The 26,007-nt window shown below is 48.5% G+C and overlaps 1 protein-coding gene across 1 annotated transcript; it reads right to left on the bottom strand.

The window, feature by feature from the left end:
- Positions 1-12,539: 12,539 nt before the first annotated feature.
- On the bottom strand, positions 12,540-25,638 carry LOC135534056 (fructose-1,6-bisphosphatase 1-like). The gene is given in 8 exon segments (XM_064961198.1): positions 12,540-13,458; positions 16,443-16,567; positions 17,171-17,303; positions 17,712-17,852; positions 19,614-19,706; positions 20,306-20,468; positions 25,368-25,449; positions 25,452-25,638. Coding segments are annotated over 8 exon segments (1,023 nt in total). The 5' UTR covers positions 25,537-25,638; the 3' UTR covers positions 12,540-13,257.
- Between the last annotated feature and the right edge of the window lie 369 nt (positions 25,639-26,007).

The raw sequence follows: 26,007 nt of genomic DNA, 5'->3' as shown, positions 1-26,007 counted from the left end.
CAACGTATCCATAACAACAGGTAATGCTTCTCTCTGGGGTCAACACAACGTATCCATAACAACAGGCTTCTCTGGAATGCTTCTCTCTGGGGTCAACACAACGTATCCATAACAACAGGTAATGCTTCTCTCTGGGGTCAACACATAACGTATCCATAACAACAGGCAATGCTTCTCTCTGGGGTCAACACAACGTATCCATAACAACAGGCAATGCTTCTCTCTGGGGTAAACAACAGGTACTTCTCTCAGTATCCATAACAACAGGTAATGCTTCTCTCTGGGGTCAACACAACGTATCCATAACAACAGGTAATGCTTCTCTCTGGGGTCAACACAACGTATCCATAACAACAGGCAATGCTTCTCTCTGGGGTCAACACAATGTATCCATAACAACAGGCAATGCTTCTCTCTGGGGTAAACACAACAACAGGTAATGCTTCTCTCTGGGGTAAACACAACAACAGGTAATGCTTCTCTCTGGGGTAAACACAACAACAGGTAATGCTTCCCTGGGGTCAACACAACAACAGGTAATGCTTCCCTGGGGTAAACACAACAACAGGTAATGCTTCCCTGGGGTCAACACAACAACATATTCATAACGAGATGTAAACAGACAGGATCAACGCTACTGTCCACCCCTTCAAATCAAATTTACTGGGTCACCGCTACTGTCCACCCCTTCAAATCAAATTTACTGGGTCAACGCTACTGTCCACCCCTTCAAATCAAATTTACTGGGTCAACGCTACTGTCCACCCCTTCAAATCAAATTTACTGGGTCACCGCTACTGTCCACCCCTTCAAATCAAATTTACTGGGTCAACGCTACTGTCCACCCTTTCAAATCAAATTTACTGGGTCAACGCTACTGTCCACCCCTTCAAATCAAATTTACTGGGTCAACGCTACTATCCACCCCTTCAAATCAAATTTACTGGGTCACCGCTACTGTCCACCCATTCAAATCAAATTTACTGGGTCAACGCTACTGTCCACCCCTTCAAATCAAATTTACTGGGTCAACGCTACTGTCCACCCCTTCAAATCAAATTTACTGGGTCAACGCTACTGTCCACCCCTTCAAATCAAATTTACTGGGTCAACGCTACTGTCCACCCCTTCAAATCAAATTTACTGGGTCAACGCTACTGTCCACCCCTTCAAATCAAATGTACTGGGTCAACGCTACTGTCCACCCCTTCAAATCAAATTTACTGGGTCACCGCTACTGTCCACCCTTCAAATCAAATTTACTGGGTCAACGCTACTGTCCATCCTTTCAAATCAAATTTACTGGGTCAACGCTACTGTCCACCCCTTCAAATCAAATGTACTGGGTCAACGCTACTGTCCACCCCTTCAAATCAAATTTACTGGGTCACCGCTACTGTCCACCCCTTCAAATCAAATTTACTGGGTCAACGCTACTGTCCATCCTTTCAAATCAAATTTACTGGGTCAACGCTACTGTCCACCCCTTCAAATCAAATTTACTGGGTCAACGCTACTGTCCACCCCTTCAAATCAAATTTACTTACATCAGCTGATATCTCAAAGTGCTGTACGGAAACCCAGCCTAAAACCCCAAACAGCAAGCAATGCATGTGTAGAAGCATGGTGGCTAGGAAAAACTCCCTAGAAAGGCCAAAACCTAGGAAGAAACCTAGAGAGGAACCAGGCTATGTGGGGTGGCCAGTCCTCTTCTGGCTGTGCCGGGTGGAGATTATAACAGAACATGGCCAAGATGTTAAAATGTTCATAAATGACCAGCATGGTCAAATAATAATAATCACAGTAGTTGTTGAGGGTGCAACAGGTCAGCACCTCAGGAGTAAATGTCAGTTTACTTTTCATAGCCGATCATTAAGAGTATCTCTACCGCTCCTGCTGTCTCTAGAGAGTTGAAAACAGCAGATCTGGGACAGGTAGCATGTCCAGTGAACAGGTCAGGGTTCCATAGCAGCAGGCAGAACAGTTGAAACTAGAGCAGCAGCATGGCCAGGTGGACTGGGGACAGCAAGGAGTCATCATGCCAGGTAGTCCTGAGGCATGGTCCTAGGGCTCAGGTCCTCCGAGAGAGAGAAAGAAAGAAAGAGAGAATTAGAGCTAGCATACTTAAATTCACACAGGACACCGGATAAGACAGGAGAAGTACTCCAGATATAACAAACTGACCCTAGCCCCCCGACACATAAACTACTGCAGCATAAATACTGGAAGCTGAGACAGGAGGGTTCAGGAGACGCTGTGGCCCCATCCGAGGACACCCCCGGAAGGGCCAAACAGGAAGGATATAACCCCACCCACTTTGCCAAAGCACAGACCCCACACCACTAGAGGGATATCTTCAACCACCAACTTACCATCCTGAGACAAGGCCGAGTATAGCCCACAAAGATCTCCGCCACGGCACAACCCAAGGGGGGGCGCCAACCCAGACAGGAAGATCACGTCAGTGACTCAACTCACTCAAGTGACGCACCCCCCCTAGGGACGGCATGGAAGAGCACCAGTAAGCCAGTGACTCAACCCCTGTAATAGGGTCAGAGGCAGAAAATCCCAGTGGAGAGAAGGGAACCGGCCAGGCAGAGAATCCCAGTGGAGAGAGGGGAACCGGCCAGGCAGTGACCCCTTGACGTGGTGACCCGTCTCCATGACAAACAGAGTCCCCACATCTGTGACGATCTCAGAGTTATGATCCAAGTCCCCTGGGAAAGTCCCCACAAAAACAATGGACATTTTCCCTCCTGGGGACATTTCCCAGGACCCCACAAAGACCGTTGGCTTAGGAGTTCGGTTTAAGGTTAGAATTAGAGTTCGGTTAAATAGGATTTTGAATGGAAATCAACTCTAGGTCCCCACAAGGACAGTAAAACTGTGTGGCTGGTACAGAGAAGGTCTTCTTAATTCCCAAGGCATGGATGAACCTCAGGTTACATTTGTGATGAGGACGGAGGGGGTATCGAGTGACAGAAGACCTTTTGTGACAGACAGCCGGGTGTATGTGTGTTGGTGAGTGTGACTGCTCTTGCTAAGACAGAAGTTAAACACAGACCACTTCCTTATCATGCAAGACAAGTGTGCAACATTATACTGTTGTTGCTCAAACATTGAGAGAGGTGTTTTTCTGTAGAATAGGCCTATGTCAGTTTAATATTCCGTCATTATATCAGTGCTGGCTATTGGATGGGGGGGGGGGGTTCCTGACACAGATTAGGCCTAGTCATGGACTTAAAAACAAGCTTAATGGAGAATCACAATTGAAAATGATTTCTTCCAGTACTTTATCTATGTCCAAGAAACCATACCCGAGCATCACAGGGTGGCTGTTCCCAGGGTTAGAGTTAACCCTGGATGAGTCCATGCCAGAAGGTGTATGTGTATGTGAAGCCTGCTGCTACTGGAGTATAGAGACATCGCCCTGTTACCCACACCAACATAGCAACCATTCATTGATGAGGAAAGCTCCACACAGTTAAAAGGTCTTTAACAGGGCCAGGGATTGTAATGTCATCCAGAAATAACACCTTGAATCATGATGCTATGACTGTAGGGTCTGTTTGATGACTGTCTTAAATACTTCTCTGAGATTTCAACTTTTCACTAGACAAGACTTCACATCGAATTTGACTGAAGGGGTTGCGAGTGAAGCAGACTCACTGTGTCTAGGGGAACAGCGGTTGACTCACTGTGTCTGGGGGAACAGCGGTTGACTCACTGTGTCTGGGGGAACAGCGGTTGACTCACTGTGTCTGGGGGAACAGCGGTTGACTCACTGTGTCTGGGGGAACAGTGGTTGACTCACTGTGTCTGGGGGAACAGTGGTTGACTCACTGTGTCTGGGGGAACAGCGGTTGACTCACTGTGTCTGGGGGAACAGCGGTTGACACACTGTGTCTGGGGGAACAGCGGTTGACTCACTGTCTGGGGAACAGCGGTTGACTCACTGTCTGGGGAACAGCGGTTGACTCACTGTCTGGGGGAACAGCGGTTGACTCACTGTCTGGGGGAACAGCGGTTGACTCACTGTGTCTGGGGGAACAGCGGTTGACTCACTGTGTCTGGGGGAACAGCGGTTGACTCACTGTCTGGGGAACAGCGGTTGACTCACTGTGTCTAGGGGAACAGCGGTTGACTCACTGTCTGGGGAACAGCGGTTGACTCACTGTGTCTGGGGGAACAGCGGTTAACTCACTGTGTCTGGGGGAACAGCGGTTGACTCACTGTGTCTGGGGGAACAGCGGTTGACTCACTGTGTCTAGGGGAACAGCGGTTGACTCACTGTCTGGGGAACAGCGGTTGACTCACTGTGTCTGGGGGAACAGCGGTTGACTCACTGTGTCTGGGGGAACAGCGGTTGACTCACTGTGTCTGGGGGAACAGCGGTTGACTCACTGTGTCTGGGGGAACAGCGGTTGACTCACTGTGTCTGGGGGAACAGCGGTTGACTCACTGTGTCTGGGGGAACAGCGGTTGACTCACTGTCTGGGGAACAGCGGTTGACTCACTGTCTGGGGAACAGCGGTTGACTCACTGTCTGGGGAACAGCGGTTGACTCACTGTCTGGGGGAACAGCGGTTGACTCACTGTGTCTAGAGGAACAGCGGTTGACTCACTGTCTGGGGAACAGCGGTTGACTCACTGTGTCTGGGGGAACAGCGGTTGACTCACTGTGTCTGGGGGAACAGAGGTTGACTCACTGTGTCTGGGGGAACAGAGGTTGACTCTGTGTCTGGGGGAACAGCGGTTGACTCACTGTGTCTGGGGGAACAGCGGTTGACTCACTGTCTGGGGAACAGCGGTTGACTCACTGTGTCTGGGGGAACAGCGGTTGACTCACTGTGTCTGGGGGAACAGAGGTTGACTCACTGTGTCTGGGGGAACAGCGGTTGACTCACTGTGTCTGGGGGAACAGCGGTTGACTCACTGTGTCTGGGGGAACAGTGGTTGACTCACTGTGTCTGGGGGAACAGCGGTTGACTCACTGTGTCTAGAGGAACAGTGGTTGACTCACTGTGTCTGGGGGAACAGCGGTTGACTCACTGTGTCTAGAGGAACAGTGGTTGACTCACTGTGTCTAGAGGAACAGTGGTTGACTCACTGTGTCTGGGGAACAGCGGTTGACTCACTGTGTCTGGGGGAACAGCGGTTGACTCACTGTGTCTGGGGGAACAGAGGTTGACTCTGTGTCTGGGGGAACAGCGGTTGACTCACTGTGTCTGGGGGAACAGCGGTTGACTCACTGTCTGGGGAACAGCGGTTGACTCACTGTGTCTAGAGGAACAGTGGTTGACTCACTGTGTCTGGGGAACAGCGGTTGACTCACTGTGTCTGGGGGAACAGCGGTTGACTCACTGTGTCTGGGGGAACAGCGGTTGACTCACTGTGTCTGGGGGAACAGCGGTTGACTCACTGTGTCTGGGGGAACAGCGGTTGACTCACTGTGTCTGGGGGAACAGTGGTTGACTCACTGTGTCTGGGGAACAGCGGTTGACTCACTGTGTCTGGGGGAACAGCGGTTGACTCACTGTGTCTGGGGGAACAGCGGTTGACTCAGTGTCTGGGGGAACAGCGGTTGACTCACTGTGTCTGGGGGAACAGTGGTTGACTCACTGTGTCTGGGGGAACAGCGGTTGACTCACTGTGTCTAGAGGAACAGTGGTTGACTCACTGTGTCTGGGGGAACAGCGGTTGACTCACTGTGTCTGGGGGAACAGAGGTTGACTCACTGTGTCTGGGGGAACAGCGGTTGACTCACTGTGTCTGGGGGAACAGCGGTTGACTCACTGTGTCTGGGGGAACAGCGGTTGACTCACTGTGTCTGGGGGAACAGAGGTTGACTCTGTGTCTGGGGGAACAGAGGTTGACTCTGTGTCTGGGGGAACAGCGGTTGACTCACTGTGTCTGGGGGAACAGCGGTTGACTCACTGTGTCTGGGGAACAGCGGTTGACTCACTGTGTCTGGGGGAACAGAGGTTGACTCACTGTGTCTGGGGGAACAGCGGTTGACTCACTGTCTGGGGGAACAGCGGTTGACTCACTGTGTCTGGGGGAACAGCGGTTGACTCACTGTGTCTGGGGGAACAGAGGTTGACTCTGTGTCTGGGGGAACAGCGGTTGACTCACTGTGTCTGGGGGAACAGCGGTTGACTCACTGTCTGGGGAACAGCGGTTGACTCACTGTGTCTGGGGGAACAGCGGTTGACTCACTGTCTGGGGAACAGCGGTTGACTCACTGTCTGGGGAACAGCGGTTGACTCACTGTCTGGGGAACAGAGGTTGACTCACTGTGTCTGGGGGAACAGCGGTTGACTCACTGTCTGGGGAACAGCGGTTGACTCACTGTCTGGGGAACAGCGGTTGACTCACTGTCTGGGGGAACAGCGGTTGACTCACTGTGTCTAGGGGAACAGCGGTTGACTCACTGTGTCTAGGGGAACAGCGGTTGACTCACTGTGTCTGGGGGAACAGCGGTTGACTCACTGTGTCTGGGGGAACAGCAGTTGACTCACTGTGTCTGGGGGAACAGCGGTTGACTCACTGTGTCTAGGGGAACAGCGGTTGACTCACTGTCTGGGGGAACAGCGGTTGACTCACTGTGTCTAGGGGAACAGCGGTTGACTCACTGTGTCTAGGGGAACAGCGGTTGACTCACTGTGTCTGGGGGAACAGCGGTTGACTCACTGTGTCTGGGGGAACAGCGGTTGACTCACTGTGTCTAGGGGAACAGCGGTTGACTCACTGTCTGGGGAACAGCGGTTGACTCACTGTCTGGGGGAACAGCGGTTGACTCACTGTCTGGGGAACAGCGGTTGACTCACTGTGTCTGGGGGAACAGCGGTTGACTCACTGTCTGGGGAACAGCGGTTGACTCACTGTCTGGGGGAACAGCGGTTGACTCACTGTGTCTGGGGGAACAGCGGTTGACTCACTGTGTCTGGGGGAACAGCGGTTAACTCACTGTGTCTGGGGGAACAGCGGTTGACTCACTGTGTCTGGGGGAACAGCGGTTGACTCACTGTCTGGGGGAACAGCGGTTGACTCACTGTGTCTGGGGGAACAGCGGTTGACTCACTGTGTCTGGGGGAACAGCGGTTGACTCACTGTGTCTGGGGGAACAGCAGTTGACTCACTGTGTCTGGGGGAACAGAGGTTGACTCTGTGTCTGGGGTAACAGCGGTTGACTCACTGTGTCTGGGGGAACAGCGGTTGACTCACTGTGTCTGGGGGAACAGCAGTTGACTCACTGTGTCTGGGGGAACAGAGGTTGACTCTGTGTCTGGGGTAACAGCGGTTGACTCTGTGTCTGGGGGAACAGCGGTTGACTCACTGTGTCTGGGGGAACAGCAGTTGACTCACTGTGTCTGGGGGAACAGAGGTTGACTCTGTGTCTGGGGTAACAGCGGTTGACTCACTGTGTCTAGGGGAACAGCGGTTGACTCACTCTCTGGGGGAACAGCGGTTGACTCACTGTGTCTAGAGGAACAGCGGTTGACTCACTGTGTCTAGGGGAACAGCGGTTGACTCACTCTCTGGGGGAACAGCGGTTGACTCACTGTGTCTGGGGGAACAGCGGTTGACTCACTGTGTCTGGGGGAACAGCGGTTGACTCACTGTGTCTGGGGGAACAGCGGTTGACTCACTGTGTCTGGGGGAACAGCGGTTGACTCACTGTGTCAAGGACAGTAGAACTGTGTGGCTGGTACAGAGAAGGTCTTCTTAATTCCCAAGGCATGGATGAACCTCAGGTTACATTTGTGATGAGGACGGAGGGGGTATCGAGTGACAGAAGACCTTTTGTGACAGACAGCCGGGTGTATGTGTGTTGGTGAGTGTGACTGCTCTTGCTAAGACAGAAGTTAAACACAGACCACTTCCTTATCATGCAAGACAAGTGTGCAACATTATACTGTTGTTGCTCAAACATTGAGAGAGGTGTTTTTCTGTAGAATAGGCCTATGTCAGTTTAATATTCCGTCATTATATCAGTGCTGGCTATTGGATGGGGGGGGGGGTTCCTGACACAGATTAGGCCTAGTCATGGACTTAAAAACAAGCTTAATGGAGAATCTCAATTGAAAATGATTTCTTCCAGTACTTTATCTATGTCCAGGAAACAATACCCGAGCATCACAGGGTGGCTGTTCCCAGGGTTAGAGTTAACCCTGGATGAGTCCATGCCAGAAGATGTGTGTATGTGAAGCCTGCTGCTACTGGAGTATAGAGACATCGCCCTGTTACCCACACCAACATAGCAACCATTCATTGATGAGGAAAGCTCCACACAGTTAAAAGGTCTTTAACAGGGCCAGGGATTGTAATGTCATCCAGAAATAACACCTTGAATCATGATGCTATGACTGTAGGGTCTGTTTGATGACTGTCTTAAATACTTCTCTGAGATTTCAACTTTTCACTAGACAAGACTTCACATCGAATTTGACTGAAGGGGTTGCGAGTGAAGCAGACTCACTGTGTCTAGGGGAACAGCGGTTGACTCACTGTCTGGGGAACAGCGGTTGACTCACTGTCTGGGGAACAGCGGTTGACTCACTGTGTCTAGGGGAACAGCGGTTGACTCACTGTCTGGGGAACAGCGGTTGACTCACTGTGTCTGGGGGAACAGCGGTTAACTCACTGTGTCTGGGGGAACAGCGGTTGACTCACTGTGTCTGGGGGAACAGCGGTTGACTCACTGTGTCTAGGGGAACAGCGGTTGACTCACTGTCTGGGGAACAGCGGTTGACTCACTGTGTCTGGGGGAACAGCGGTTGACTCACTGTGTCTGGGGGAACAGCGGTTGACTCACTGTGTCAAGGGAACAGCGGTTGACTCACTGTGTCTGGGGGAACAGCGGTTGACTCACTGTGTCTGGGGAACAGCGGTTGACTCACTGTGTCTGGGGGAACAGCGGTTGACTCACTGTGTCTGGGGGAACAGCGGTTGACTCACTGTGTCAAGGGGAACAGCGGTTGACTCACTGTGTCTGGGGGAACAGCGGTTGACTCACTGTGTCTAGGAGAACAGCGGTTGACTCACTGTGTCTGGGGGAACAACGGTTGACTCACTGTGTCTGGGGGAACAGCGGTTGACTCACTGTGTCTGGGGGAACAGCGGTTGACTCTGTGTCTGGGGGAACAGTGGTTGACTCTGTGTCTGGGGGAACAGAGGTTGACTCTGTGTCTGGGGGAACAGAGGTTGACTCACTGTGTCTGGGGGAACAGCGGTTGACTCACTGTCTGGGGGAACAGAGGTTGACTCACTGTGTCTAGGAGAACAGCGGTTGACTCACTGTGTCTGGGGGAACAGCGGTTGACTCACTGTGTCTAGGGGAACAGCGGTTGACTCACTGTCTGGGGGAACAGAGGTTGACTCTGTGTCTGGGGGAACAGAGGTTGACTCACTGTGTCTGGGGGAACAGTGGTTGACTCACTGTCTGGGGGAACAGAGGTTGACTCACTGTGTCTGGGGGAACAGCGGTTGACTCACTGTGTCAAGGGGAACAGAGGTTGACTCACTGTGTCTAGGAGAACAGCGGTTGACTCACTGTGTCTGGGGGAACAGAGGTTGACTCTGTGTCTGGGGGAACAGCTGTTGACTCACTGTGTCTGGGGGAACAGAGGTTGACTCACTGTGTCTGGGGGAACAGCGGTTGACTCACTGTGTCTGGGGGAACAGCGGTTGACTCACTGTCTGGGGGAACAGAGGTTGACTCACTGTGTCTAGGAGAACAGCGGTTGACTCACTGTGTCTGGGGGAACAGAGGTTGACTCTGTGTCTGGGGGAACAGCTGTTGACTCACTGTGTCTGGGGGAACAGAGGTTGACTCACTGTGTCTGGGGGAACAGCGGTTGACTCACTGTGTCTGGGGGAACAGTGGTTGACTCACTGTGTCTAGGGGAACAGCGGTTGACTCACTGTCTGGGGAACAGCGGTTGACTCACTGTGCCTGGGGGAACAGCGGTTGACTCACTGTCTGGGGGAACAGCGGTTGACTCACTGTCTGGGGGAACAGCGGTTGACTCACTGTCTGGGGGAACAGCGGTTGACTCACTGTGTCTGGGGGAACAGAGGTTGACTCACTGTGTCTGGGGGAACAGCGGTTGACTCACTGTGTCTGGGGGAACAGTGGTTGACTCACTGTGTCTAGGGGAACAGCGGTTGACTCACTGTCTGGGGGAACAGCGGTTGACTCACTGTGTCTGGGGGAACAGCGGTTGACTCACTGTGTCTGGGGGAACAGCGGTTGACTCACTGTCTGGGGGAACAGCGGTTGACTCACTGTCTGGGGGAACAGCGGTTGACTCACTGTGTCTAGGGGAACAGCGGTTGACTCACTGTCTGGGGGAACAGCGGTTGACTCACTGTCTGGGGGAACAGCGGTTGACTCACTGTGTCTGGGGAACAGCGGTTGACTCACTGTGTCTGGGGGAACAGCGGTTGACTCACTGTGTCTGGGGGAACAGCGGTTGACTCACTGTCTGGGGTAACAGCGGTTGACTCACTGTCTGGGGGAACAGCGGTTGACTCACTGTCTGGGGGAACAGCGGTTGACTCACTGTGTCTGGGGGAACAGCGGTTGACTCACTGTCTGGGGGAACAGCGGTTGACTCACTGTCTGGGGGAACAGCGGTTGACTCACTGTGTCTGGGGGAACAGCGGTTGACTCACTGTCTGGGGGAACAGCGGTTGACTCACTGTCTGGGGAACAGCGGTTGACTCACTGTGTCTGGGGGAACAGCGGTTGACTCACTGTCTGGGGGAACAGCGGTTGACTCACTGTGTCTGGGGGAACAGCGGTTGACTCACTGTCTGGGGGAACAGCGGTTGACTCACTGTGTCTGGGGGAACAGCGGTTGACTCACTGTCTGGGGGAACAGCGGTTGACTCACTGTCTGGGGGAACAGCGGTTGACTCACTGTGTCTGGGGGAACAGCGGTTGACTCACTGTCTGGGGGAACAGAGGTTGACTCACTGTGTCTAGGAGAACAGCGGTTGACTCACTGTCTGGGGGAACAGCGGTTGACTCACTGTGTCTGGGGGAACAGCGGTTGACTCACTGTCTGGGGGAACAGCGGTTGACTCACTGTCTGGGGGAACAGCGGTTGACTCACTGTGTCTAGGAGAACAGCGGTTGACTCACTGTCTGGGGGAACAGCGGTTGACTCACTGTCTGGGGGAACAGCGGTTGACTCACTGTGTCTAGGAGAACAGCGGTTGACTCACTGTGTCTGGGGGAACAGCGGTTGACTCACTGTCTGGGGGAACAGCGGTTGACTCACTGTCTGGGGGAACAGCGGTTGACTCACTGTGTCTGGGGGAACAGCGGTTGACTCACTGTCTGGGGGAACAGCGGTTGACTCACTGTGTCTGGGGGAACAGCGGTTGACTCACTGTCTGGGGGAACAGCGGTTGACTCACTGTGTCTGGGGAACAGCGGTTGACTCACTGTCTGGGGGAACAGCGGTTGACTCACTGTCTGGGGAACAGCGGTTGACTCACTGTGTCTGGGGGAACAGCGGTTGACTCACTGTCTGGGGGAACAGAGGTTGACTCACTGTGTCTAGGAGAACAGCGGTTGACTCACTGTCTGGGGGAACAGCGGTTGACTCACTGTGTCTGGGGGAACAGCGGTTGACTCACTGTCTGGGGGAACAGCGGTTGACTCACTGTCTGGGGGAACAGAGGTTGACTCACTGTGTCTGGGGGAACAGCGGTTGACTCACTGTCTGGGGGAACAGCGGTTGACTCACTGTCTGGGGGAACAGCGGTTGACATGGACGATTCACCTGGGACATTCACAAATGGGTCGCGGATCCATTCCTTCTCCTTCGTGGGTCTTTGGCGTTTGGGAAGTAGCGCTCAAGCTCCGTTGACTGTGAAGCTAGATGATCGCTCATCAGCTGGGAGACGGACGGCCCAGTCTGTCTCTCCCAAAATCCTGCTGTTTGGAACATGTCAAATATGCCCCTGTCCACTCGCCGTCAACCACAGTCACAGTTTGGCTTTGAATGCAGCCACTTTATCTGCACCAAGTTCAATGTAATTACTGCACAAATAGCATAGAATTGTATATAATTATTACTTTAAATTAGTTGTTTATCCTTTCTGTGCAGCGCCCCGATACCGGTCTGCGGCCCTGTGGTTGGGGACCGCTGCTCTAGTGTACAATGTGTCCTCATCTGAGGCATCATGGAAACTATTGGTCTCTGAGTTCATTGGACCTAAAGTTGTCTGAAAGAGTGTTGTGAGAATCATTGGTTTGCAGAGAAAATATCACGAGACACAGTGTTATGTTGTTAGACAATCAGTGTACTGTGGGCTGCCCATCAGTCTGGTTTATCTTTGCTGTTCATTTAAGACCATCTGACTCCAGGGTTCATTAGCCAAACGTTGCAGATAGAAATGCCATGAAAAGAGCCGAAACAATATCCTCTACAGGCCATAGATATCATTGTTGTAAGTAAGCATATTTCTATCTGATCGTTCCAAAGCATCCTGCTGCATGTGTTGTGAAATGAGGTACAACATTCTGTTTGGTACAGCACCACCCAGGTTTATTATTCACATGTTTCATCATCACAAACAATATCTGTGTCAAGGCACATATCTTATATACTGCATAGAGGTAACATTAGGTCTGTCTGACATTTAGTTGTACTGATAAATATTTCACACACTGGTTCCCCATGGTGGTCTGAGAAGGTACTGCAAATTCCTTGAAAATAAATTACAATGAAGGAATAATGGGAAAATGGTCACTTCCCCTTCAGTTCCTGGTCCAGGATGGGAAGTAGTTGGTGGCTATATTGGTTTACTTATTCTTTGGTCTGGGTGGTGAGGGTGTATCTTTGGTCTAGTCTAGTGGTTGATGGAGTGTTGGTGTATCATTGGTCACTTGGTCAACAGCATGCTGAGTCTTATAAGTGATAGAGGATCTTTGGTCTCTTGGTTTATAATGGGTCTTTACATAGGGAGTGTGTACCTGCTTGGTCCCTAGTTACTAGGACCCTAGTTACCATTGTTGGCCTGGTGTGTGCGGTCCCTAGTTACCATTGTTGGCCTGGTGTGTGCGGTCCCTAGTTACCATTGTTGGCCTGGTGTGTGCGGTCCCTAGTTACCATTGTTGGCCTGGTGTGTGCGGTCCCTAGTTACCATTGTTGGTCTGGTGTGTGCGGTCCCTAGTTACCATTGTTGGCCTGGTGTGTGCGTCCCTAGTTACCATTGTTGGCCTGGTGTGTGCGGTCCCTAGTTACCATTGTTGGCCTGGTGTTTTTGGTATATATCCAGGTACTCCTGGACGTCACTAGGTGACCCCATCACCACGGGAACTCTCTGGTGGATGTTGATTGGCTGAATGTCCAGGACGTTCTGACTTCCTGTGGTTGCCATACCGCCCGCCTGCTCGATGATGAACGCCATGGGGTTGCACTCATACAGCAGACGCAGCTAGAACACAGAGAACACTTAATATTACAGAATATCTTCCTAATATTGAGTTCACCCCCTTTTTCCCTCAGAACAGCCTCAATTCATCAAGGTGTCCAAAGCGTTCAACAGGCCCATGTTGACTCATGCTTCCCACAGCTGTTTCAAGTTAGCTGGATGGTCTTTTGGGTGGTGGACCATTCTTGATACACACAGGAAACGGTTGAGTTTGAAAACCCCAGAACTGTTGCAGTTCTTGACACGAACTGAAGCACCTGGCACGGCACCTATTACCCACTTAAATCTTTCGTCATGTCCATCCACCCTCTGAACACAATCCATGTCTCAGTTGTCTCAGATTAAAGAAGGATTTTTAAACCTGGTCTCCTCCCCTTCATCTACACTGATTGAAGTGGATTTAACATCAATAAGGGATCAGTTTCACCTGGACAGTCTGTCATGGAAAGAACAGGTGTTCATAATGGCCTGGTATTCATAGCAGACTTTGAAAAGACAACTGGAATTTATATATACATGCCTGGACTATTTTAAATTGAGAATCTCTTTATCCCATTGTATAAGTTATGTATAGTAAACTCCAGGTGTAAAATAGTAACTAATGGCTACTTCTCAGAAAGTATTAAATTGTCAAGAGGAGAAAAACAAGGTTGTCCGCTATCAGCATATCTATTTATTATATTAAAATCAGATCCAACAATAATAAAGGGGGCTAGAAATTCAGAGCTTAAAAACAAAGCTGTCATTGTATCCATGGTCTGATGATGTGGGTATACTCGTTATTCATATCCCAAAAGAAAGTGATCTCACTACAGTAGATTTTTAATATTAAGTTAAGAAATCACCCTAATTCATTCTTTAGTCATATCCCAGTTTACGTATTTACTTATGGTTCTGCCTACACCTAACGACATGTTTAAATTATGAGCAAAAAAAAATATTCCACTTATTTGGAACAAGCCAGAAAAAATGTAACGGGCCTATTTATTTAATGAATTCGGAGGGCAGAAATTATTAAAGCAGCAGACCTCTCACTAAAGGCTTCAGTCATACTTAAATCCAAACTGGTTTTCCGGCAAATGAGTAAAAATGACCTTTTCTCATTTAGTCAGATTACAACCTCTCACTCTCAGTTATTTGATAACGAAATAATCTCCAGAATCTCTATTTTTTTTAAACAAGCCATAGGAAGTTGGTTGCAATTTCAGTTTAATCCACGAGAAAATACCAAATATACTAATTGATTTATGTACATGAGGATACAACCATCCCAGCTCTGTAGATTTTGCTGCGAAGAGAATGATTAGATCACTTGTTTTGGTGCTGTCCTCATGTGGCTTGTTTTTAGTATGTAATATATATGTATGCACAAACAAAAACACATGAAATGATATTGAGTTACAGTTCATAAGGAAATCAATAAACACATTCATTTGGCCCTAATCTATGGAGTTCACATGACTGGGCAGGGACACAACCAAATCCTGAATGAGTTTTTCCCTAACAAAAGGGCTTGATTACAGAAAGAAATAGTCCTATCAGCTGTCCAGGTGGCTGGAGAAGCCAGGTGTGGATGTCCTCTAAAATGATGTTGGAGGCGGCTTATGGTAGGGAAATGCACATTCGATTCTCTGGCGGATATTCCTGCAGTTAGCATGCCACGTGTAGCCGATGTGAAATGGCTAGCTAGTTAGCGGTGGTGCGCGCTAGTGGCGTTTCAATCAGTGACGTCACTTGCTCTGAGACCTTGAAGTAGTGGTTCCCCTTGCTCTGCAAGGGCCGCGGCTTTTGTGGAGTGATGGGTAACGATGCTTTGAGGGTGACTTGACGTGTGCAGAGCGTCCCTGGTTCGCACCCAGGTCGGGGCGAGGGGACGGACGTAAATTCTATACTGTTACACACGCTACCTCAAAACTTGCGTTGTGTGTTTAAGGGAATTTTTATCTATAATGACTAATTATGTATACATTTCAATCAGGATGCACTAATCAGAATACTATTATGCTACTGTACATGTATGAATTCTCTCTTGATCCCAGTATTGAATGTGGTCAAGAGTTCAGAACAATGACGGTCTGTTCCTTGGTACAAATGAATGAACTGTCTCGAATGCTTATCTACACTGACTGACCTTGGCTCTAGGCAAGGAGGGAAGGCTTGAGAGCTATAGAGCCTTTCTACCAGTGTCAAGAAGAGACGGAACATTTAGAAAACGCTGACGTTTTCAAATGTGTAAAATGTGTACTCAGTACTCTCTTGAATAAAGGCTGTTACTTGACTTTTAAGACCGGGCTCTGTCCATTCCTATATAATAAGGGTCTTAAGAATTGACAGAGTGTTTAGTTTTAATTGGAAATTAAAACAGAGGAATTAAATTCCTTCAACAGTGTTGTAACAAAACTGCACATTTTAGAGTGGCCTTTTGTCCCCAGCACAAGGTGCACCTGTGTTATGATGCTTCTTGATATTCCACACCGGTCAGGTGGATGGATTATCTTGGCAAAGGAGAAATGCTCACTAACGGGTGAAAACAAGTTTGTGCAACATGAGGGAAATCAGCGTTTTGTGCGTATGGAACATTTCCGTGATCTTTTATTTCAGCTCATGGAACCAACACTGTACATGTTGAGTTTATTTTTTGTTCTGTATAAATTGGAAGTAGAAGCCTAAGCCTTGTTATCCATTAGTTTACTCCAATTAGGGGAGGGGTGGTAGGGTTAGGCGACAACAATAAATATATTATTCAACAGAACCACATCCTTACACACAACCGTCACTGTTCTGAAGACATCACTGTTGTGACATGCCAAGAACACCACCTCCATTTCCTATTTCAGCTCCAGCTCTTCTGCTTTCAGCAATAGAGGAGATGAACACACATTGATCACATTGTGACCCTCCACATTAGGAAACTAAACAAGCCAGGACACAAAGCTACAACATCTTGACCCATCTTTCCCCTTGAGAGGTTAGAGGTCAGGGCCCACCTTTCCCTCAGGGCTCTTGACGTTAGCAGGGTAGAGGAAGATTCCTCCATAGACCAGGGTCCTGTGGACGTCTGCTACCATAGAACCCACATAGCGGGCACCGTACGGGGCACTGCCATCCTGAGACACAGAGTAAGGGTTAGCCCCTGAACCACAAAACACAGTTACAGCCTAAATGGTTAGCCAATAACAGGGGGACATTTCACCATTGTATCTGTTCTGTATACAGCCAGTTTCAGATGTTAGAGAAAATAATCTCAAGTAAGGAACTACCTTGGCTAGACGCAAGCCTAACCTCGGGGAACTACTTTGTGTGCAGGTACCTCTTTGTGGGGTAACTACTTTGTGTGCAGGTACCTCGGGGAACTAACTTTGTGTGCAGGTACCTCGGGGTAAACTACTTTGTGTGCAGGTACCTCGGGAACTACTTTGTGTGCAGGTACCTCTTTGGGCAGGTAAACTACTTTGTGTGCAGGTACCTCGGGGAACTACTTTGTGTGCAGGTAGGTACCTACTTTGTGGAACTACTTTGTGTGCAGGTACCTCGGGAACTACTTTGTGTGCAGGTGGGAACAGGTGCAGGTACCTCGGGAACTACTTTGTGTGCAGGTACCTCGGGAACTACTTTGTGTGCAGGTACCTCGGGGAACTAACTTTGTGTGCAGGTACCTCGGGGAACTACTTTGTGTGCAGGTACCTCGGGAACTACTTTGTGTGCAGGTACCTCGGGAACTTCTTCTTTTGCAGGTACTCCGTGACAGCGGGGTCAAAGTATTTGGTGTATCCTTCATTCAGACTGTAGATATTCCCTTTCGGTTTGATCTTTAGATCTCTGTCCACCAGAATGAACTCACCTATGGCCTGACAGAGAGATAAATAAACGATCCAATCAGCGGACAGACAGCTGGATACATTAACATGAATGATCCAATCAGCGGACAGACAGCTGGATACATTAATGTGAATGATCCAATCAGCGGAGAGACAGCTGGATACATTAACGTGAATGATCCAATCAGCAGACATACATTAACATGAAAGGTCCAGTAAAAGTTATAATAGCTGCGGGTAGAGGAAGGTACTCAAGGGGACAAGCAGTAGTTGACTTGCTGAGCTATAACAGCTGCAGTGATGTGGGTAGAGGAAGGTACTCAAGGGGACAAGCAGTAGTTGACTTGCTGAGCTATAACAGCTGCAGTGATGTGGGTAGAGGACAGTACTCAAGGGGACAGTAGTTGACTTCCTGCCCGGTAGTGGGTATGTACTGACCGGGTCCAACATGAAGCAGTTGACCCCCTGCCCAGTGGACAGTACCATCATGGTGGCGCTGCCATAGAGGGCGTATCCAGCCGCAACGATGTTCCTTCCGGGCTGCAGTGCGTCGTTCTCACACGGGTCGTCCTCTGTCGTCTGGAAGACACACCGGACTATTGGTTGATTGATTTGATCGTTTAAAAAAAAAATGCATCTACAGTGGTAAGAAACAGTAGGTGAACCCTTTGGAATCACCTGGATTTCTGTATAAATTGGTCATAACATTTGATCTGATCTTCATCTAGGGTCACAACAATAGACAAACACCATCTGCTTAAACTAGTATCACAAACAATTATACGTTTTCATGTCTATTGAACACACCGTGTAAACACAGTGCAGGGTGGGGAAAGTATGTGAACCCTTGTATTCAATAACTGGTTGACCCTCCTTTGGCAGCAATAACCGCAACTAAATGTTTTCTGTAGTTGTGGATCAGACCTGCACAACGGTCAGGAGGAATTTTGGACCGTTCCTATTTACAAAACTGTTTCAGTTCAGCAAAATTCTTGGGATGTCTGGTGTGAACCGCTCTCTCGAGGTCATGCCACAGCATCTCAATCGGGTTGAGGTCAGGAGTCTGACTGGGCCACTACAGAAGGTGTATTTTCTTCTGTTGAAGGCATTTTGTTGTTTATTTACTTCTGTGTTTTGGGTCGTTGTCCTGTTGCAGCACCAAACTTCTGTTGACAGACAGCCTAACATTCTCCTGCAAAATGTCTTGATAAACTTGGGAATTCATTTTTGCTTCGATGACAGCAAGCTGTCCAGGCCCTGAGGCAGCAAAGCAGACCCAAGCCATGATGCTCCCTCCACCATACTTTACAGTTGGGATGAGGTTTTGATGTTGGTGCTGTGCCTTTTTTCTCCACATATAGTGTTGTGTGATCCTTCCAAACAACTCAACTGTAGTTTCATCTGTCCACGTAATATTTTGCCAGTAGCGTTGTGGAACATCCAGGTGCACTTTTGCGAACTTCAGACCTGCAGCAATGGTTTTTTTGGACAGCAGTGGCTTCTTCCGTGGCGTCCTCCCATGAACACCATTCTTGTTTAGTGTTTTACGTATCGTAGACTCATCAACAGAGATGTTAGCATGTTCCAGAGATTTCTGTAAGTCTTTAGCTGACACTCTAGGATTCTTCTTAACCCCATTGAGCATTCTGCGTGTGCTCTTGCAGTCATCTTTGCAGGATGGCCACTCCTAGGGAGAGTAGCAACAGTGCTGAACTATCTCCATTTATAGACAATTTGTCTTACCGTGGACTGATGAACATCAAGGCTTTTAGAGATACTTTTGTAACCCTTTCCTACTTTATGCAAGTCAACAATTCTTAATCTTAGGTCTTCTGAGATCTTTTGCTCGAGGCATGGTTGATATCAGGCTCCTTGTGAATAGCAAACAAATGTTGACTGTTTCAATAGGGCAAGGCCGCTCTAACCAACATCTCCAATCTCATCTCACTGATTGGACTCCAGGTTAGCTGACTCCTGACTCCAATTATCTATTGGAGAAGTCATTAGCTATTAGGGGGTTCACATACTTTTTACAACCGATACAATGATTAAGTGATGTATATTTTCTGTGTTTTAGTTTAAGCACACTGTGTTTGTCTATTGTTGTGACTTAAATGAAAATCAGATCAAATTGTATGCAGAAATCCAGGTAATTCCAAAGGGTTCACATACTTTTTCTTGCCACTGTATAAGCTAAATACATTAGGTGTCAAAGCACTTTATAGAACACATCCATACAAACCCAGCCTGGTCCAACACACTGCCCGCTGGGTTCACCTTCTGTTTGGTTAAAAACAACATGAGATATGGCTCCTGTAGAGAAGCCTATAGAATACAGACCTTCCTAAAGACAGCAAAGATGGTGCCGATGGAAGCCAAGCAGTCGATGTTGGAGGAGCCATCCAGAGGGTCAAAACACACCACGTATTTACCCTGGAGGAGAGACCAGGGGAGTCAAAACACACCACGTATTTACCCTGGGAGGAGAGACCAGGGAGTCAAAACACAACACGTATTTACCCTGGAGGAGTCAAAACACACCACGTATTTACCCTGGAGGAGAGACCAGGGGAGTCAAAACACAACACGTATTTACCCTGGAGGAGTCAAAACACAACACGTATTTAACCTGGAGGAGAGACCAGGGGAGTCAAAACACAACATGTATTTACCCTGGAGGAGTCAAAACACAACACGTATTTAACCTGGAGGAGAGACCAGGGGAGTCAAAACACAACACGTATTTACCCTGGAGGAGAGACCAGGGGAGTCAAAACACAACACGTATTTACCCTGGGGGGGGGTCAAAACACACTATATATTTACCCTGGAGGAGACCAGATAAAAGTGATAATTTGTATTATGCTCATCAGTGCAGGGATAGAAACAAAATGTGGACTTTCTGGTGGGTTGCCCCCCCCCCTGCTCTAAACAGCAATGCTGCCAGAATTTGAATAACCTTTGGTCCAATAACTAACCTTCGTCTAGTTCTACTATCATCCCTTTAACACCAGGACAACAGCGTTAGTTACCTGTCTGTCTGGTTCTACTATGATGGCGGTGTCATCCTCCTCTGACACCAGGACACAGGATGTGAAGGAGGATTTGATCATGTTGATAACCAGGTTGTTAGACAGGATGTCCAGCTTCTTCACCTGGTCCCCAGTCACATTGGTGCTGCCCGCTATGCCATACCTGGGAAGACGAGAGGAGACGCAATTAGTACCCACTACCCATCTCAGTGGTGCTGCCCGCTGTGCCATACCTGGGAAGACGAGAGGAGATGCAATTAGTACCCACTACCCATCTCAGTGGTGCTGCCCGCTGTGCCATACCTGTCAACCAGGGTAGAGACCCAGAATCCAGTGGTGCTACCTCCTCCTAACCACCGCTACCTCCTCCTAACCACCGCTACCTCCTCCTAACCACCGCTACCTCCTCCTAACCACCGCTACCTCCTCCTAACCACCGCTACCTCCTCCTAACCACCGCTACGTCTAGGCCCCCCCCCTTGTTTCATAAACCCAAATGATGTAAATGAGTCTGGCTTTAAGGTGCATGCCAACGCCACCTCAGCATTACGGCTACATTTCATACTAAGCCAAATCCTGGGGATCATCAACTAGATTCAGCTGGGGGCCAATTTCCTTGGGGAGTGGATGGTCGTGGTGCCGGAACGTAATTACAAATCATTCGTAGACTGCAAATTGGCAGCAAAAAGCACAGACAGTCTGACTAAAACAATAATTTCAAACCTTGCTGAGGAAAAATTATCTACACACAACACACCATAATGACAAATCCAAAACAGTTTTTCATAAATGTTTGCAAATGTATATATAAAAATCTAAAAAGGTGTTTTTGCTTCGTCATTATGATGTCATTATGGTGTGTTGTGTGTAGATATGCCTGCAAACCTGACTCAGTTACACCAGATCTGTCAGGAGGAATGGGTCAAAATTCACCCAACTTATTGTGGGAAGCTTGTGGAAGGCTACCCAAAATGTTTGACCCAAGTTAAACAATTTAAAGGCAATGCTACCAAATACTAATTGAGTATGTAAAACTTCTGACCAACTGGGAATGTGATGAAAGAAATAAAAAGCTGAAATAAATCACTCTACTATTATTCTGACATTTCACATTCTGAAAATAAACCGGTGATCCTAACTGACCTAATACAGGGACTTTTTAAAAGGATTAAATGTCAGGAATTGTGAAAAACCGAGTTTAAATAAAATTGGCTAAGGTGTATGTAAACTTCCGACTTCAACTGTATGTGTCTCTAATGAGAGACAGATTAGTCCTGTCGGTTGATGTGCTGGTTTTAGTTGACCAGTGCTCTTTCACAAAAACAACTCCACATTACCACATGTAAAGACAACCAAATATGTGCCAAGTGTGATACTGCAATTTTGAAATGAGGAAGTGAGTGCGATTGTGTATACCAAAAACACTGTCCTTCTCTCAGCACATATCAAAGCTGCAGGATGAAGTTAAAATCTAGACTTGGTTTCCTCTATCGTAATCGCTCCACTTTCACCCCAGCTGCCAAACTAACCCTGATTCAGATGACCATCCTAACCATGCTAGATTACGGAGACGTAATTTATAGATCGGCAGGTATGGGTGCTCTCGAGCAGCTAGATGTTCTTTACCATTCGGCCATCAGATTTGCCACCAATGTTCCTTATAGGACACATCACCGCACTCTATACTCCTCTGTAAACTGGTCATCTCTGTATACCTGTCGCAAGACCCACTGGTTAATGCTTATTTATAAAACCCTCTTAGGCCTCACGCCCCCCTATCTGAGATATCTACTGCCTGTCCTGCCAGTCACTTTCTGTTAAAGGTCCCCAAAGCACACACATCCCTGGGTCGCTCGTCTTTTCTGTTCGCTGCAGTTATCAACTGGAATGAGCTGCAACAAACACTCAAACTGGACAGTTTTATCTTAGACTCTTCATTCAGAGACTCAATCATGGTCACTCTTACTGACAGTTGTGGCTGCTTTGTGTGATGTATTGTTGTCTCTACCTTCTGGACCTTTGTCCTGTTGTCTGTGTCCAATAATGTTTGCACCATGTTGTGTACCATGTTTTGTGTTGCTACCATGCAGTGTTGTCATCTTAGGTAACACACCATGTTGTATATATATGCATTTCATTTATTTTCATCCCATCCCTGCAGGTAGGCTGTCATTGGAAAATAATGACTTGTCTAGTTAAATTAAGGTTAAATAAAAATAAACAAATACCACATCAAATGGAATGTGAAGGTACATAAAATACAGCTACCTACCTTACCTATGTCACAAGTGATTGTGATTGGTCAAACAGCCTGATAACCTTAGTGCCTAGGCTACCCTCTGCTGAGTGGAGAATGGTTCACTAGAATGGCTGGAACGGAGCCAATGGAATCAAACCACATGTTTGATACCATTCAATTCGCTTGGCGTAACAAACGTACATATTGGAGATTTACAATACTAACAGTATTATTTGAATTATCAATTTTGTCAACAGGACAACAGTAACAACAATAACCAAGGGTCAAAAATAACCATACAATAACAATAAGCATACAGTAGAGGACATGTGCAGGTTGGTCTGTCAGACACTGTCCCTCATCTTATGGCAGGCAGCAATGTAGTGCGCTGCCAACCCACAGCTCTCAGCGTCCTCCCCCAACAGGATGGGAGCCTGCTCTCATCAGAGAGGTCTTTGAAACTGTGAATAAGGGATTCAAATTTGGGGAAAAGACAATAATTGTTCTATATTTTTTACATTTTGTCAGGAAATGCAGCTCCGTCTCAGGTTCTGCTGTGGTGCAGTGGTTGCACAGCCTTTCCTCTACAGGTTTTCCTGTGTCTACCCTTCAATGGCAAGGCTGTGCTCACTGAGCCTGTACTTTGTCAAGGTTTGTCTAAGGTTTTGATCAGTAACCATGGTCAAATAGTTAGCCACGGTGTACTGTCGATTTAGGGCCAGATATCACTGCATTTTGCTTTGTGTTTGTGCTTCCCAATAAGCAATGTAGTTTGTTTTGATTGTGTTATAATTTGGTTTATTCTGATTGATTGGATGTTCTGATCAGGAGACTTCAGTGTGTTAGTAGAACAGGTTAGTGAACTCAGGACTAGCTGGATGAGGGGACTGAGGCTTCAGTGTGTTAGTAGAACAGGTTTGTGAACTCAGCCCCAGGACCAGCTGGCTGAGGGGACTGAGGCTTCAGTGGGTTAGTAGAACAGGTTAGTGAACTCAGCCCCAGGACCAGCTGGATGAGGGGACTGAGGCTTCAGTGTGTTAGTAGAACAGGTTAGTGAACTCAGCCCCAGGACCAGCTGGCTGAGGGGACTGAGGCTTCAGTGGGTTAGTAGAACAGGTTAGTGAACTCAGGACTAGCTGGATGAGGGGACTGAGGCTTCAGTGTGTTAGTAGAACAGGTTTGTGAACTCAGCCCCAGGACCAGCTGGCTGAGGGGACTGAGGCTTCAGTGGGTTAGTAGAACAGGTTAGTGAACTCAGCCCCAGGACCAGCTGGATGAGGGGTCTGAGGCTTCAGTGGGTTAGTAGAACAGGTTAGTGAACTCAGCCCCAGGACCAGCTGGATGAGGGGACTGAGGCTTCAGTGGGTTAGTAGAACAGGTTAGTGAACTCAGCCCCAGGACCAGCTGGATGAGGGGACTGAGGCTTCAGTGTGTTAGTAGAACAGGTTAGTGAACTCAGGACCAGCTGGATGAGGAGACTGAGGCTTCAGTGTGTTAGTAGAACAGGTTAGTGAACTCAGCCCCAGGACCAGCTGGATGAGGGGACTGAGGCTTCAGTGTGTTAGTAGAACAGGTTAGTGAACTCAACCCCAGGACCAGCTGGATGAGGGGACTGAGGCTTCAGTGTGTTAGTAGAACAGGTTAGTGAACTCAGCCCCAGGACCAGCTGGATGAGGGGTCTGAGGCTTCAGTGGGTTAGTAGAACAGGTTAGTGAACTCAGGACCAGCTGGATGAGGGGACTGAGACTTCAGTGTGTTAGTAGAACAGGTTAGTGAACTCAGCCCCAGGACCAGCTGGATGAGGGGACTGAGGCTTTAGTGTGTTAGTAGAACAGGTTAGTGAACTCAGCCCCAGGACCAGCTGGATGAGGGGACTGAGGCTTCAGTGTGTTAGTAGAACAGGTTAGTGAACTCAGCCCCAGGACCAGCTGGAGGAGGGGACTGAGGCTTCAGTGTGTTAGTAGAACAGGTTAGTGAACTCAGCCCCAGGACCAGCTGGATGAGGGGTCTGAGGCTTCAGTGGGTTAGTAGAACAGGTTAGTGAACTCAGCCCCAGGACTAGCTGGATGAGGGGACTGAGGCTTCAGTGTGTTAGTAGAACAGGTTAGTGAACTCAGCCCCAGGACCAGCTGGATGAGGGGTCTGAGGCTTCAGTGGGTTAGTAGAACAGGTTAGTGAACTCAGCCCCAGGACTAGCTGGATGAGGGGACTGAGGCTTCAGTGTGTTAGTAGAACAGGTTAGTGAACTCAGCCCCCGGACTAGCTGGATGAGGGGACTCTTTTCTTTGCTCAGCTCTTGGCATTGCAGGGCTTGGTAATTATATGAGAGGGGGTCACTGTATTTTAGATGTTAACAAAACTGAATTGCTCTTTTTTTAGTTTTTATTATTAAATGGATATTGGCCTAATTCTGCCCTGCATGCATTGATTGTAGTTTCTCTGAACATGTAGGAGAATCATACAGACCTCTGCATTCAGGGTGTCAATGGGGTGTTTGTCCCATGAGGAAATCTTGTTCACCTCGCTGCCATAAAGTGCATTTGGTTCAATGACAGGCAATTTGTTTAAGCCAAATTTGAATAGGTATTTCAACTTGAATTTGAATGGCGTAAGTTTCCATGCGGTCTGTCTCTCATTCAACTGAGTCTGTTCCAGCCATTCCCGCGAGCCCGTCCTCCCCAAATTCCCACCAACCTCCTTACGTGGATATGGTGCATCTGAAACTTCATTCAGTGTGTAAATTGTCTCTCCAATGAGAGAGAGAGACAGACAAGTCCTATTTTGTTGAAGGCATGCATGCTAAGTGTGATGATAATTACTTACAGGTTGGCGATGCCAGCTTTCCTCACGGCTGTGGAGATGGCTTTGACCGCCGTGCACATCGAATTGAGCAGGGTAGTGAGCTCCCTGTCCCCTTCGCTTTCCTCCCTTCCTCCAGCACAAACCGGGTTAAAGTCACCACGTTGGTATCAAAAGAGCCTCGGTCAGACATGACTACAAAGATCTTAGAGCTGCGGGCCAGAAGAGTCCTGAATGACAATGTTGACTACAAATCAAACAATGAAATGCCTGACTGTTAACACGGAACTTTGAGATAAGAGAGGGTAGTGAAGACAGGACAGCCAATCCGAAGTGAAAGCGCACAGGGAAAGAGGAGTGGCCGGCCGGGTGGAAAACAATGGGTTATTCGATTATGCTGAGCCGTGGGGAACCGGTCTATGGCCCGTGACATAAACGGGCAAAAGCGGTAGGCTTCTTCTTCCTCTGTGGGGTTTGTCGTGATTGGCATCGAACACTATGGTGCATTACCGCCACCTACTGAACCCCCTCCCACTGAAAAAAATAACCTACAGAAGTATAAAGAGGGGTTCCTGCGTCACATGCACCTTCTCGGTGGAAAACACAGCGTCCTTTGTAGGGGACAATGCTGTCTGTAACCAACAATGGACTGAACTGACACTGT

This window comes from Oncorhynchus masou, unplaced genomic scaffold (assembly GCF_036934945.1).
Source record: "Oncorhynchus masou masou isolate Uvic2021 unplaced genomic scaffold, UVic_Omas_1.1 unplaced_scaffold_2954, whole genome shotgun sequence".
In the NCBI taxonomy this organism is placed as follows: domain Eukaryota; kingdom Metazoa; phylum Chordata; class Actinopteri; order Salmoniformes; family Salmonidae; genus Oncorhynchus; species Oncorhynchus masou.
This window is presented reverse-complemented; position numbering and strand designations above follow the sequence as displayed.